General features: G+C 46.9%; 1 protein-coding gene across 8 annotated transcripts in view; it reads left to right on the plus strand.

The window, feature by feature from the left end:
• The window catches only part of SNX31 (sorting nexin 31), a 40,706-nt gene that overhangs the window by 11,875 nt on the left and 13,162 nt on the right, over window positions 1-15,669 (plus strand). For 7 of the 8 annotated variants that reach the window (XM_059672085.1, XM_059672087.1, XM_059672084.1 and 4 more), the window contains exons 6-10: window positions 3,879-3,969; window positions 4,915-5,002; window positions 8,241-8,310; window positions 9,042-9,134; window positions 10,059-10,262. In XM_059672085.1, the coding sequence (XP_059528068.1) occupies window positions 3,879-3,969; window positions 4,915-5,002; window positions 8,241-8,310; window positions 9,042-9,134; window positions 10,059-10,262 (546 nt within the window). The remainder of the gene's footprint in view (window positions 1-3,878; window positions 3,970-4,914; window positions 5,003-8,240; window positions 8,311-9,041; window positions 9,135-10,058; window positions 10,263-15,669) is intronic. The other variant, XM_059672089.1, reaches the window with a different exon arrangement.

Consider the following 15,669-nt stretch of genomic DNA (forward strand, 5'->3'; position numbering starts at 1 on the left):
TGCTCCGTGGTTGGGGACAGAAGGACAATGGGGCCCAGATGAGGCTGAAACAGGCCGCACCCAGGTGGGCTGCTGCTGTTGCTGCGACAGGTTCTGGGAGAGAGTGACGCGGGTTTCTCAAAGGCAAAACCAGTCGTCCCTCCTCCCTCACAGCGAGAACCCTGAAGCCAGCAGCCCAGCGGGTCTGATCCTGAGCCAGACCTGAGTGTGAGTTCGTTGAGGACTTCAGGGTGAGGCCCAGGGAGCACTGGTCCCTCCTCCAGACATGGCCGTGCTCAGCTCTGCCCTGGGCCTGCCCTCCCTCCGAACTGGGCTGGAGAGGGGACACCATTGCCCCACACCCACGCAGGCCCAGGCCCCTTCTCTTCGGAGGGTTTCCGTTCTAACCCCGCAGGGAGACAGGCACACAGAATGTGAAGTTATACGCAGGGGGACGTGGAAGTTTCTAGGGCCAACCAGCCAAAGGCAGGGTAGGATATGCTTGTGCTGGGGTCACGGCATCTGATGCCTCCTGAGCTGAAATGGGCAGAAGTGCTCCCTGCTGGCCTCCCAGCTCTCAGGTGGCCTTTACCTAAGACCTGGGGCACGTGTGTGCGTGTGAGTGCGTGTGCGTGCGTGCATGTGTGTGCGCATGTGTGTGTGCATGCATGTGTGCGTGTGCGTGTGCGTGTGCGTGTGTGTGTGTGTGTGTGTGTGTGTGTGTGAAGTTCTCCACATCGTGACTCTTTCTAGCCCAGAGATTCAAGCCTGCTCGTGTCCTCCTGGCCTCAGAAGCTCTTGGCTCTGCCTGGGCACCATCATTTCGGACATTTCTTCCTGCTAAAGTCACTGCACACACCCCACCCCAGCTTTTTCATGGCACCCACCCAGTGGCTGAGGCCATCCATTGAGAAGTGACCCTCGGCTCCTCCTCCTTCGGCCCTGAACCCTCCTGCACTGTATCCCACATCTCTCTCCTAGTCAGCCCCCTCTCCTGTCTTCTCCTCTCTATCCCCACAGCCCTAGCTCAAGTCCTCATCATTCTCATCATTCTACAGCACCTCCCCCCCCCCCAAATAGTCTCCCTGCTCATCTTCTGCACAGATTTCCAGAATGATCTTCCTTAAAAGCATCAAAGAATTTGATACTTAATGCTGGAGAGAATTTATACCAACCCCAAAACACAGTTCCCTCCAGTGCTCTCCCAGGACCTACAAAATGGGAGACAGATAGATCCATAAATGAAGGAGGGTAATGGTGAGGGCGGGGACCGTAAACGCAGATACCTCTGGGGCTGGGCAGGTAACTCAGGCCCAGCCTCAGGTGTAAGATAATTTGGAAATGGTTGGGCCTTTGGAGGACAGGGAGCACCTGCCCTGCCTGCTAGCATCATTATGGACATGTTTTCACACACTGGGCTCACGGGCCACGCTAGACACACCTGCCACTGAAGCTGGCTGCCAGGTCTCCTAGGTGCTGGGTGAGGACACGTCCTAGATTCAAATGGCCGTGGTGCACGTCAGAGCTGTGTGAGTTTGGGGAAGTCACTGAACCTTTCACGACTATGTCTGAGTAATTCTAGAAATAGCTCATGTTCCATCAGCAGTGGTGGTTTTGGCTATGGATCATTGGTGTTGTTATTGGTATTAGAGGTAGTGTGAGTAAGCATTGAATTGGGCAGTAAGACTAGGATTCCACAGTATCCTCTGTTTCGTCCGGTTCCCCTGGTAGCTAATAGCTTACGTGTAACCAGATACATTTGTGATCTCAGAAAAACGTGCTTTCTCTCCGATCACATGGGCTAGTGAGGAAGTCCAGCCCATGGCACTGACATCATCAGCCTCAGGTACGTCCCCCAGGAGGTCCCACCCTCACGATGGCGGAGCTCCCACCACAGGTGAAGCGAGCGCTCGGCCAGGCAGAAACGTGTCTTCTCCTCCCGGGGCTGGGCACTCTGGCTGGAATGAGAGTAATTCAAATGTTATAATTAACACTCAGTCTGTGTCTTCTTGAGAGCACTTGCCGCCACTCTCGCTCTGCGGTTCCTGACCACCTTGCCCCCGTCCTGCTGGCCCTTTAAGGACCAGCAATAAGCTACGCATCTTTTTGTTGTTGTTTATGCACCTGTGCTGATGTCACTTTATAGCTGGTGTTTGTGTTCTGGAGCATCGTTACCATTTGCCGAGGTGGAAATATTACTGTCTTTTTTTTTCCCTAGATGCTTGCTCCGCTCAAAAAGATGCTTGTACTTAGGTCTTCGTAAGTTGTAAGCTGCCCCTTTCTCCCTCTGCACTCCTCTGCGTTGACATGTAAGCTTGTGTTGTCACCGAATGAATGAGTCGGAGAAGAGAGAAATCAAATTCAAGTGGACATGGGTCGTCTTTACTTCAGGACGAGATATAATCCGTTACCAGCACACTCTCCCCTTCCCTCCCCCCCAGTAGAGGAGTCCTGTGGTTTGGTTTTGGTTTTCTGCAAGGGCGTGGGAAAGAGTGAGGGAGAAAGGAGAATGGGAGAATGGGGGTCAGTGTTGGGGAGAAGTTGTGAAAAGGGCCCAGGCTCTTTATTCGCAAGGCAACACGGAGAACACCCACTCCTGCCACATGAGGGATTTTTGGTGAGGAAAGTGCTGCTTTGAGCCTGGTGTCTACCACTTCCACCGTGAGCACCTGGAGCCGTGGTTGCAGTGTCGGCTCACGCACGGGGCTGTAAAGGCGTGTTAGAGGTGACCTAGGGAATTCAGGTGGGGTGTGCAAAGAAGTCACTCAGGAGCCCAGTCCTATAGAGCAGTGGTTCTCAACCTCCCTAACGCCGCGGACCTTTAACACACTTCCTCATGTGGTGGTGACCCCCAAGCATAAAATTATTTTCGTGCTACTTCATCACTGTAATGTTGCTACTGTTCTGAACCGTCATGTAAATATCTGATATGCAGGATGTCTTTTCATTGTTACAAATTGAACATAATGAAAGCACAGGGATTAATCACAAAAACAATATGTAATTATATATGTGTTTTCCGATGGTCTTAGGCGACCCCTGTGAAAGGTTGAGAACCGCTGCTATAGAGGCAGCGGAGGGCTGGTGGGTGGGGATGGACGTTCCTGCTAAGCGAACATTGCGGCCTTGTGACCCATTGGTAAAAACGCACCCATTGGTGTCGACATGAAAGCCCTTTGATGTGAAGGTCAAAAAGGAATGTGAAATGAGGGCAGCTCTTGTCTGGGCTCCAAGATTTCACTGTGCAAAACCCATGCAACTTAGACTTGAACTTCACTGGAGGCATCAGAGAGAAGCAGGCCTGGGGTGCCAAAGACTCGTAGCTCATAGACCTTTATATGGCAGCCAAGAAGTGGGGACTATCCCTTTCCCCGATATCTGGTAATTCAGCCCACAGGAAGGTAAATGTCCCAGGACAGATCTTCGTGGAGAGTGAGTGCTGCCCTCCAGTGGACAATAAAGTCCAAAAAATGACCCGGGAGGCACGCCCACACCTGACATGGGACACCAGCCTCAGCTCTGTCCATTGTGGTGGGAGGTGGGACAGATTTATTTTTTCTTCTTCACTCTATGTATTTTTTTTTAATTTCTAGATTTTCTAAAACAAGTACATACCATTTTAGATACTTATGATTTAGATTCTTTAGATGCTGGTATTTTATGAAAATAAAATGTTGTTTTTTGAATTAACTTTAGAAAGCTAAAAATCACATACAAATGCAAGAGAATATTATTATTATGATCCTTTACTCTTTCCAATAGGAAACATTTCTTTTAAGGTCTGCTAGCCCATTAAAGAGCTTTTTATTGTGTTTGCAGGCAATTTCAAATTCTGCGCATCACAGGAAACGTGGTGGACACTTCTAACTTTTACCCCTTTTTCTTGTCTTTGGTTAAAGGTGGTGTCACACAAAATTGGACTGTGTCGGGAGCTCCTGGGCTACTTCGGCCTCTTTCTCATTCGGTTTTGCAAGGAGGGCAAGCTCTCTGGTAAGGGCAGAGGGAATACCACGCAGGCAGGTGCTCAGCCCAGAGATGCAGGAGCACAGCTGAGGGGCGGGCACCCCTCAGGGGACGTCCCAGTGTGTGGGCCTACCGCTGTTCTCCACTCCTGGATGGGAGGTTTGGGGGTGAGAGGTTGTGTCTGTGCTCAGGGTGAGCTGGAGTCAGGTAGCCCTGAGAGGTGGCATGGACAGGAGCAGGAAGTCGGGTCTTTCCAGTGACTGTACTTCCTCTTGTGCCTGCCCCAGTCCCAAGCCCATGTCTGTCTCACCTTTACCCACGCGCCCTGTGCTGACCTCAAGACACCCCAGAACCCCCTTCTGAATGGAGCGCAGGGCTCCAGGCATTGGGACGTCTCATCCCACCATCATTTCTCCTTGTCAAGGAATATTTGCTAACAAGTCCAGCTGACACAACTAAGTTCTTAGATTTAAAAAAAAGATATAACAAGAGTAAAAGACGACAGTCCCATTCACATAGCCTTTGCTTTCTCTACAGTGCATTTCTAGGTACTGCAAGTTTTTTAGTTGTGAAATGCTATAGATTCTCTCAGAGTGTTTTACATTTGTCCTCGAGAGGCCGCGGGGAGGTGGCTCGCAGGTGAAGTTAAGGGCTTTGTGAGCGGGCTTGGCCGCTAGGATTGTGGTGTGCCGGCAAGGGCACCAGGCCTCTCTGGACCGCAGTCTCTCCATCTGCATCCCAGGGTAACATAGAGCTCACGCAAGATGCTGGTATTTTATGAAAATAAAATGTTGTTTTTTTGAATCAACTTTAGAAAGCTAAAAATTACATACAAATGCAAGAGAATATTATTATTATGATACTTTACTCTTTCCAATAGTAATGCTTTATGTTCTCATGTTAAAGCCCTGGATGTAAAATAAACTACCTGTGCTCTCTTAACCAGTTAGATGCCCCTTCCCCTCTCTCTAGTCATGAAAAAATTAGCGGACTTTGAACTCCCTTATGTGAGTCTCCGAAGTTCTGAACTGGAAAACTGCAAGGTCGGACTCCGGAAGTGGTGAGTAGGCGTTGCGACGGTGGGCATTCGAGGCTGTTCTGCCGCGGCTGATGAGAACTGGCCATCCTCACCTGTCGGCTCACAGCCCCGCCGCTGGCCAGAGACCAGGGGAGCTTGGGGAAGGCAAGGAGGAAAGCAGTGAAGAAGACAGAGAGGGGGATGACGAGAGGGTTTGTCCTCAAGGAAGGGTGTGGAGGATGATTTTCACTGGTTTCAAGTAAATACTGGAGGGGTATTATCATGCAGATGGTGGCCATGAAGGTCAAGCTTGAACAAGAAGGGCCGCTGGGGTTGGGATTGAAGCAGGTAATGGTGAGAAATTACTGACTGTATTGACTGAAGGAACTGGTTGAGGATTGCAAGCAGATCACTTCATCTGTTGAACTGTGGTATTCCCTGAAGGCCAAGGGTGGACTCAGCCAACTTGCAGTGCATCTGAACTCTAAGTGGTTGGCTTACATTCCTAAAGGATTTCAACAATAAACGCTTATATACCAGGATCAGCTGTGTTCCTAGATCAATAGGGCACCTGACAGAAAATACTACCATTTCCCCCAGAAACAGAGGGCCCAATAGAGAGTGAACAAACAGAAAAAAAAAAAAAAAAAAAAAGAAGAAGCAGGACACTCCCCTAACCCACCCCCACACATAACCTATAACCTGTAGTCACTACCAAGGCCGTATTGGATTGCATCTTTGATTCACTCTCTCCCAGCTCAGTTATTCTGTAATCTGAGCACAGAAGCTTGAAAGAAAGGCATTTTGAAATCTAGGAATAGTCGTTATCTTGACCTGGTGTTGCCCTGTGAGAACTCTGGTCTGCGGTTTTGAATTTTGGAAACATATTCCCAGCAAGGCTAGAAGTTCATGTACGGTTATTCAGAAGTATTCTGAGAAACGGTCAAAATCTGGAATGCTGAGAAGGGAGAAGGAAAAACCCTTAGCAGTTCCATCTAAGGGTTTATCGAGTAGCTGTTCTGCTGGAAGCTGCGTAGTATAACGAGTGGCTGAGCACAGTTACTCCTGGGGTCACAGGATGGGAATCTAAGTCTCAACCCGGCTCAGGATTTAGCCAAATAACCTTAGCCAAATCATTTAAGCTCTCTAAGACTCCGTTTCTCTATCTGTAAAATGGGAATAATAGTAATAGAGTCTACCTCATAGTATTATTGTGAGGGTTAAATAAAATGATCCCATATGCTCAATACATTTTGGCCTTGCTTATTATTGTTATCTTGAGGATAATAATAATGACAGCAACAACAATGCCTGGGGCTTAGTCTTGTTGCTCATGAGCTCTTCAGAGAGCCTGAGATCAAAGGAGAGATGAGGATTCTGTTCCTCACCTTGAAGCTTGAATAGAACATTGGGCTTTGCCTACGTCTTCATTCAACAGGCAAATTCTAGATCCTAAGCGCAAGATAAAATGTCTGCCTACAAGCCAGCATCTCATATCCGGGCAGATTGCCTTTGCTCTTGGGAACTGGGAGGAAAGGAGGTCTCACTTCAGTTGTTAGAGGCGAGAATCAGGTCACCAGACGGGGAGAGCCTGGTGCAGGATCCTGCAGGTGCCTGTTCCTCTTCCGGGGTGAAGTCTTGCAGGATGGGGGCAGGGAGCTGTGGGATTCCCAGCAGGCGAGCCTGGCGGTGAGGCCTCATCGGAGTCTTAGGGATTCTCCTCTGCCCATGAATTCCCTGGTGCACCTCTCCAAGGAGGATATGGTCACTTCCAGACCAGAGGATGCCCGCCCTGGCCTCTCTGAGCCCCAGTGTGGGATGGGTCGGGGGCTCTCTAACTCTCTGATGTAACAGTTGCCCCCGGAATGCATGAGCGAAATAGTAGCTTATGAGTGGGAATGCTTCAGCTGCTTGGCCCATGCCCCAGAATGTAGTTGACCTTCAACGAGGATTGCCATCCTTTTCCTAGTCTAAGCCAATCCCATCGCCTGTTCACCCTGCACATCTGAGTGCTGTGGCTCCGCTCACCTCTGCAGTCACCCTCTTCTGACTTTCTGTTGATTCTTAGCCTGCGACTGTGCTTAGACAGTGACTGTCATTTCCGTTCATCCTGCTGACTCTGGATCCGTTAGTCGGACATGGAGCCCTGCTATTTGCAAGTCACTTTGCCCAGGCCCAGAGGGGCAACTCTGAAGAGGACCCAGGTCCTGGGCTCAAGGGTCCTCACACTTGGTATCAAGATCAGCTTGAGCCCTAACTGGTTTGGCTCAGCGGATAGAGCATCGGCCTGCAGACTCAAAGGTCCCAGGTTTGATTCTGGTCAGGGGCATGTACCTTGGTTGCGGGCACATCGCCAGTGGGGAGCGTGCAGGAGGCAGCTGATCGATGTTTCTCATCGATGTTTCTATCTATCCCTCTCCCTTCCTCTCTTCAAAAAAAAATCAATAAAACATATTAAAAAAAAGGATCAGCTTGATCAGAGCAGTGATCAGGATGAACTCGCGGTGCGGAGAAAGCACAGAGGGGACGTGAGGGCGATCGGGGTGCGGAGAAAGCACAGAGGAGGGGACGTGAGGGTGAGGCTCGCCCGGAGGAGCAGACAGGTCAGGGGTGGAGGTTGGTGAGGCCAGTGGTCTTCCAGGCAGAGGGAGAGGAGAGAAAAGGTGGTTGGGCTGGAGAGGGTCGGGGAGGGGAGGGGGTAAGAGCTGGAGCTGGAAATGAAAGCTGGGGTCCTATGGAGGGCCTCGGAGGGGAGGAGGACAGATGACCTGACTTCTGGCTAGGAGGGTCTCAAAGGTTACCCAGGAGAGACCACTCCTGTTAGAATGTGGAGCGTGAAATGAGGGAACACGGCTGAGGCAGAAGGTCTGGGGAGGAGGTTACCAGAGCAGCTCAGGCAAGAGAGGAGGGTGGGTGGCCTGGGCACCGGGGGGTCATACGGGTGTGGGTCCGGGCAAGTGAGAGCGCCGGGTATTGAGGGGTGGGGACCACTCAGGCAGGACTTGGCGACCCGCAGTGGGGCTGCGTGTGAACAGGGACGTGGGCCATTCCCCTGAAGTTTTATATTTTTGTACCTTCGCTCTCAGTGCCCACCAGGCAAGAGCTTACAGGATAAAGAAAATAGGGAACAGAAGAGGTGGAGGGACAAACGAAAGGCTAGGCAAGTCAGGAAAGGGGTCTTGGTTCAGAAGGAAGAGGGCATCGCTCTGGAGAGCACGCAGGCACCCAGGGGAGCCTGTGAACCAAGTCCTGTGAATTAACTTAATGCTGAATCGTGCAGGTACTTGGACCCATCCCTCGACTCCATGCTGATGGACTGCAGAGCAGCTGTGAATCTGATCTACATGCAGGTGAGGATAACCAGGAACCATCAGAACACCACGTATTATAGGCCACTTGGGTTTAAACCATTAGAAAAAAAAATTGTAGATAAGAATTCTACCTCCATCAGACCTACACTGCCATCTCCTCCCTAGAGGAAAAAAAAATTATATATATATATCTTTGTCATTTGTAATTCCTTTCTGTCAATTGCTATATCTTCTGTCCATTTCCCTACTAAGGAGGTTTACATTGTTCTATAGCTTTCTATAAATAATACTAACTCTTTGCCTCATATAGTTCACTCACTTTCCCTGGGTTGACATTTACTTGTTGGTTTTGTTTTAGGTGGTTTTTATAGGCAGAAGTTTTATATTTTTACATATGATATATTCCTTCATTATGACATTTTGTCTTTGTATCTTAAAAAGCTACCCCTACCTCAAGATCAGATAGAAAATATTCACCTTTATTTTTTTTTCTGGTTCTTTTGTGGTTTTTACACTTAGATCTTTAATGTATCTGGATTTATTTGAATGGGGGGTGTGGGGCAAGAGCTAACTTTACTTTCTTTTCCAAGTGTTGCCAGTTGTCCCCAAACCACTGAACAATCTCTTTCTACTAATTTAAAAAATAACCTTTTAAAACATACTGGGTATAGTTGGGTCTGTTTTTCTAGCCTTTCATACATGAGTATGTTTTTGCCAGATGAATTCATTTCTTCTAAGTTTGCTAATTTTGCAATTTGTGTTGTTTTAAGGCCATCCAGGACATTCAGGGAGGATGGGCCGAACCCACACGGGCACAGAGGCAGAAACTAGAGGCTCTCCAGGAAGAAGGCAACCAAACAAAGGTGAACCAAATGTCGCACCAAAAGAAATCCCCTTGGAGGGACTTAAAGAAACCTAGCGGACTGGGGCTGTTTCTAGAATTTATAAACCCACCAAGCACTGAAGACAGCCTTACAAAATAAGAACACTTTATTGATTTTTCTGATTATAAAATTAGGAAAGGCTTTTTGTTTAAAGATTTTGAAAAATACAGACAATATACTGTGAGTCCTTTATCAAGTTAACTTATACAGACCCTCAACATTAAAAAAAATATTTTTTTTATTGATTTTAGTGAGAGGGATGGAGAGGGCCAGAGAGAAACATTGATGAGAGAGAAACATCGATCAGCTGCCTCCTGCACGCCCCCTACTGGGGATTGAACCGGAAACCCAGGCATGTGGCCTGACTGGGAATCAAACCAGTGACCTCCTGGTTCCTGGATTGATGCTCAACCGCTGAGCCACACCAGTGGGGCTAAGTCTTTATTGTTGAAAGTATTACATGTATCCCTTTCTCTGCCCGCCCCCCCTTGACCCCTTCTAGCCCTCCCTCAAAAAGACATTTTAAATGTAAACTTTTTGCTTATCTTGCTGAGATAGAATTATGTCTTCTCAGCCGAGTCGCTCTTCCTCATTCACCATTCAGGCATCGAATATTTTCATTCCCACCATTCCTGAGCACTGTAACGGGAACAGGGACATATGGTGGATGAGGCAGAAGTGGTCCCTGGCCTGGCAGGACGTACCATGACCTTCCCTGGCCTGGCTGCCAGCGATCACACGAGGCATTGTCCTCCTTCCCATCGTCCAAAAGAAAAAGGCACCCTCACACCCCTCACTTGCATGTGTCCTGCTAGGATGGCCATTGCTTCTCACATGAGGTTTGCCTCTGTTTCAAGTGGCCTTTTGCTTCCTCCTCCCTCCCCACACCTCCCTTTGGAGCAGTTTCTGGAGCTGTCCCGGGAGGTGCGGCACTATGGCTGCGTGCAGCTGGACCCTTGTACCTGTGACTACCCGGAGCCGGGCTGCGGGGCTGTGCTTTCCGTCGGCAATAACGAGATCAGCTGCTGCGTCACCCTGCCTGGCAACCAGACCCAGCATGTCGTCTTCCCGATGAGCAGAGTGAAGTGCTGGCAGGTCACCTTCCTGGTGAGTATCTGGCACTGCCTCACCCAGGGCTTCACGTTTCCACTCATGACTGAAGACCCTATTGTTTCTGATATTTTGTTGTTGTCGTTAATCCTCACCAGAGGACATTTTTCCATTGATTTTTAGAGAGAGAGAGTGGAAGGGAGGGGGAGAACAGAGAGAGAGAAGCATTGATGTGAGAGAGACACATTGATTGGTTGCCTCCCGCACTGGGAGACACATTGATTAGTTGCCTCCATCCCTGGCTGGAGGTATGTGCCCTTGACCGGAATTGAACCCAGGACCCCTCAGTCCCCAGGCCCGCACTCTATCCACTGAGCCAAACCAGCTAGGGCAAATCCTATTGTTGCTGGATGACACAGTTGACACGGAGACAGGTCTGCCATTTGAATCAGTACCTCAAGTGACGGAGCATCTGAGCCACAGTAGGCATCCCCCGGTGGTCAGTCGTATTTATCGCCGGGTACAAGTTCCCCACCCAGAGCAGCAGACACCGGCCTCCCACCTTCCAACACCAGGCTTCCCGCTGCTTGCAGGGTGGCTGCAGTGATAACAGCAATAGAAGTAACAGCTCTCATGCATAGAGCACTGAACATGTACTTAGCCCTGACAAGACCTCTCCCGTGGAAAGTGGATGCTGAGCAGTGAGTGGTACTTAAGGATCCCTGGCATCCATCAGACCTACACTGCCATCTCCTCCCCTGAGAAACCCCTGTGATCGGATTCGGTGGGTGCCTACTTTGTACCAGGAGCTATGCGGGGCATTGCCACGTCTATTAATTAAATTCTTAGAAAAACTCAGTGAATTAAATGGAAACTGAGATTAATTAGTAGAGGACAAACTCTAGTAGAGCAGCCATGGCACCCAGTTATTAAATCCACAGAATCCAAGGGAATTTCTGACCCGGCATAATATTTGACATCTCCCTCCTCTTCCCCCCACCCCCTATTTTTGTGGGCACTTCCCCCTTTGATAATTTTTAATATATATATATATATATATATATATATATATATATATATATATATATATTATTAATTTCAGAGAGGAAGGGAGAGGGAGAGAAACATCAATGATGAGAGAGAATCATTGATTGGCTGCCTCCTGTACGTCCCCCAGTGGGGATTGAGCCTGCAACCCGGACATGTGCCCTGACCTCCTGGTTAGCCATTCACCCAATGAAAGTATTGGTTGTTTCCAGTTTTTAGCTGCAATGATAAAGCTCCTATAAATATTCCTATATAGGTTATTGTCTCATCACAAGTCATTATTTCTCTGGTATAAATGCCCAGGAGTGCAATTGCTGCGTCATATGGAAGTTGCATGTTTAGTTTCTTTAAGAAAGTGCCAAATTGTTTTCAAGAGTGGCTGCTTATACCAATTTACATCCCTACCAGCAATGTGTAAGTAATGTAGTTTATCTGCATCCTCATCAACATTTGGCACTGTCACTATTTTTTATTTTAATTATTCTGATAAGTGTGTAATGGTGTTTCACTGTGGTTTCAATTTGCATTTCTCTCAAGGCTAGTGATGTTGAGCATCTCTTCATGTGGTTATTTGCCATCTGTGTATCTTGTTTTCATATCTTTTTCCCATTTTCTAATTGGACTAGAGCCTCAGTGCATAAATTCGTGCACCAGTGTGGTCCCTTGGCCTGGCCTGCAGTATCGGGCCAAAACCAGCTCTCCGACATCCCTTGAAGGGTCCCAGATTGAAAGAGGGTGCAGGCCAGACCAAGGGACCCCACCGGTGCATGATCGGGGCCAGGGAGGGACACGGGAGGGTGGCCAGCTGGGGAGGGACCTTGGGAGGCCTCCAGGGCATGTCCAACCCATCTTGCTCAGTCCTGATCAGCCGGACCCCAGCAGCAAGCTAACCTACCGGTTGGAGCGTCTGCCCCCTGGTGGTCAGTGCACATCATAGCAAGCGGTTGAGCGGCCTTAGCATATCATTAGCATATTATGCTTTGATTGGTTGAACGACCGACTGGATGACCTGACACTTAGCATGTTAGGCTTTTATTATATAGGATTGTTTTACTGTTGAATTTTGAGAGCACTTAATAAATTCTAACTATTATTCCTTTGTTGGATATATGTGGTTTACAAATACTTTCTCTGTAGTTCTTTTCTGTCCTCTTAATAACAGGTCTTTGGCGGAACAAAAGTTTTTAATTTTGATGGAGTCTAATTCATCAGTTTTTCCTTTTATAGATTGTGTTTTTGGTGTCAAGTCTAAGAACTCTTCGCCAAACTCTAGATCCTGAAGGTTTCTTTTTCCCTAGACTTTATTCCTGAAAGTTTTGTAATTATAGGTTATACATTTTAGTCTGTGATCCATTTTGAATTAATTTTTGTACAGGGTGTTGATCATAGAACAAGGTTCCTTTTCTTGCCGCTGGGAGTCCAGTTGCTCCAGGACCATTTGTTGGAAAGGCTATCTTTCCTCAATTGAATTACTTTTATATCTTTGTCAAAAAACAGTTGGGCAGCCCTAACTGGTTTGGCTCAGTGGATAGAGCGTCAGCCTGCGGACTGAAAGGTCCCAGGTTTGATTCCGGTCAAGGGCATGTACCTTGGTTGCAGCCACATCCCCAGTAGGAGGTGTGTAGGAGGCAGCTGATCGATGATTCTCTCTCATTGATGTTTCTAACTCTCTATTCCTCTCCCTTCTTCTCTGTAAAAAACCCAATAAAATATATTTTTTAAAAAACAAACAGTTGGGCATATTTGTGTGGGTCTATTTCTGGGTTCTCTATTCTGTTCCCCTGACCTATGTCTCTGTCCCTTCATCAATACCCCACAGTCATTCTCTCCCTTTGTAATAACTTTATTGAGATGTAAGTCACATACTATAGAGTTCACATAAAATGTACAATTTAATGGCATTTCTTATATTCACAGACTTGTACCACCATCACCACAATCGATTTTAGACACTTCATCCCCTCAAGAAGAAACCCCACACCCTTTGCCTGTTACCTCTCTATCCCGCCCATCCCCACCATCCCTGAGAGACCGTTAATGTACTTTCTGCATCTATAGATTTGCTTGTTCTGAACATTCCACGTTAATGGAATCATATGTGGTCTTTTGTGTCTGGATCCTTTCACTTAACATGTTTCCAAGGTTCATCCTTGTTGTAGTGTGCATCAGCACTCTATTCCTTTTAATGGTCAAATAGTATTTCATTGTATAAATATAACAAATGTGGTTTATCCACTCATCCATTGAGGAACATCTGGGCTGTTTCTACCTTGTGGTTGTTATGAATTATGCTCCTATGAGCATGTGTGCACAACTCTTAATGTGGACATATGTTTCCATCTCTCTTGGGCTTATGCCTAGGAGTGGAATTTCTGGTATCTTTGCCCTAGTGGTAACTCTATGGTTAGGTTTTGAGGAAATTCCAAAACATTTGCTCCATTTTATATCCCCACCAGCAGTGAGGGTTCTGGTTTCTCCACACCCTTGACAATACTTGTTATTGTCTGATTTTTAAAATCATAATCAGCCTAATGTATGTAAAGTAGTATCCCATTGTGGTTTTAGTTCAATCTTTGTTCTTCCTGTGCTTCATTTTCAGTAGTTTCTGTTGCTATGGCTTTAAGGTTATTGATCTTTTATTTCTATTATTGTATTTTTCATCTCCAAAAGTTCCATATAGGTCATTTTCACATCTCCATTTTTTCCTTGTCATTCTATGTTTTTCTCTAAATTCTTGAGTGTGTGGAATATATTTAAAGTAATTGTTTTAATATTGTTGTCTACTAATTCCATTATTTCTGTAATTTCTGAGTCTGTTTCTACTGATTGATTTTTCTCCTGTTTGCACAGCATACTTTTCTCCTATTTTGTAAGCCAGGTAATTTTTTATGGTGTGCTGAACATTGTGAATTTGCATTGTTGAATGCTGGATTTTATGGTATTCCTTTAAAGAGTAATTAGACTTTGTTCTGGCATGCAATTAAGTTCCTTGGGATTGGTTTTTAAATTAATTCATTATAAGCTTGCTTTTAAGCTCTCTTAAGGTAGTTCAAGAACAGTCGTGAGGGCTAATTTAATCTTTTACTCATTAGCTGTCATTCATTAGCTGTCATTCTTCAGACTCTCCCAATATTTTGTTTATTATGATCTCTCTACTCTGGTTGATAGAAACACAAACCCATTTCCAGCCCAATTTGTGAGCTCCTAGATTTGTTCAACCTACAGCTTTTCAGTGGCTCTTTCCGCAGCCTGTCATGCACAGATGTGCATGAACATCTGTACACCCCATACATGCACATTATCATTATTCAGCCAAAGGTTTGAAATGAGCTCTCTGGAGCTTTTTCTCTGTATAAAGCCCTTGTCTTTGGTCGTCTGCACCACAAGTGCTAACCTGGACTTCTTCAATTGTCTCTCTCTTCTCCTCAACTCAGCATGACCTCTGGACTCTGTTTGAGTTCCCCCTCCTTACGCCCATCCTGGAAAGTCCTCCAGGTCATAGGCTGGGTAATTGTAGAGCTCACCTCACTGGTTATTATTCTCCCTCACTTAGCAGTTCTGTGTCATCTGTCATTCAACGTCAGAAAACAGCTGTTTCCCAGTTCAGTTTTTACATCGATGCTGTCAGACCAATATTTCTAAAATATAGAGATAATTGTGTTATTAAGTAGCTTTTAAAATCTTTTAATAAATGCCTGTTGCCCTGATGATCAAGTCCAGACTCCTTAAGTTAGCTTATAAAACCTGTAACATTAGGGTTGTTGGGTGGCAAGCAATAGAAAACAACACTGTGGCTCTAGTGAAAAAGGGAGTTATTGGAGGGATACGGGGAACCCACTGATTTAAAGGAAAGGATGAAACGGATGATTAGGAAAGTCAGGAGCCACAGGAGCTTAGGGTTTCTAGGGATTCTTTTTTTAAAAAATAAATATTTTATTGATTTTTTACAGAGGAAAAGGGAGAGGGATAGAGAAGTTAGAAACATTGATGAGAGAGAAGCATCGATCAGCTGCCTCCTGCACACCCCCTACTGGGGATGTGCCGGCAACCAAGGTACATGCCCTTGACCGGAATCGAACCCGGGACCCTTGAGTCCGCAGGCCGACGCTCTATCCACTGAGCCAAACTGGTCAGGGCTCTAGGGATTCTTTATCAGGACCTCCTCCTTGGTCTCTCTGCTGTGGAACTAAATGAGGGGCACAGACAGTATTTGTTCAAGTGGTCTGAGTTTGGGTCATGTGACACCCTACAGGGAAGCAGCGTTCCCTGATAGTCCCATCTGCATAGCCACCGTGGGTGAGAGATGGCTTTCCCAAGGGAATATGAGACTCCATCACTAGGAGAAAGAAGGATGGGTGCTGTAGAGCAAAAATCAGGGAGAATAATAACAAATGAGGATCTGCCCCTGCCTACTCTC

The sequence above is a fragment of the Myotis daubentonii genome, chromosome 17, assembly GCF_963259705.1.
Source record: "Myotis daubentonii chromosome 17, mMyoDau2.1, whole genome shotgun sequence".
In the NCBI taxonomy this organism is placed as follows: domain Eukaryota; kingdom Metazoa; phylum Chordata; class Mammalia; order Chiroptera; family Vespertilionidae; genus Myotis; species Myotis daubentonii.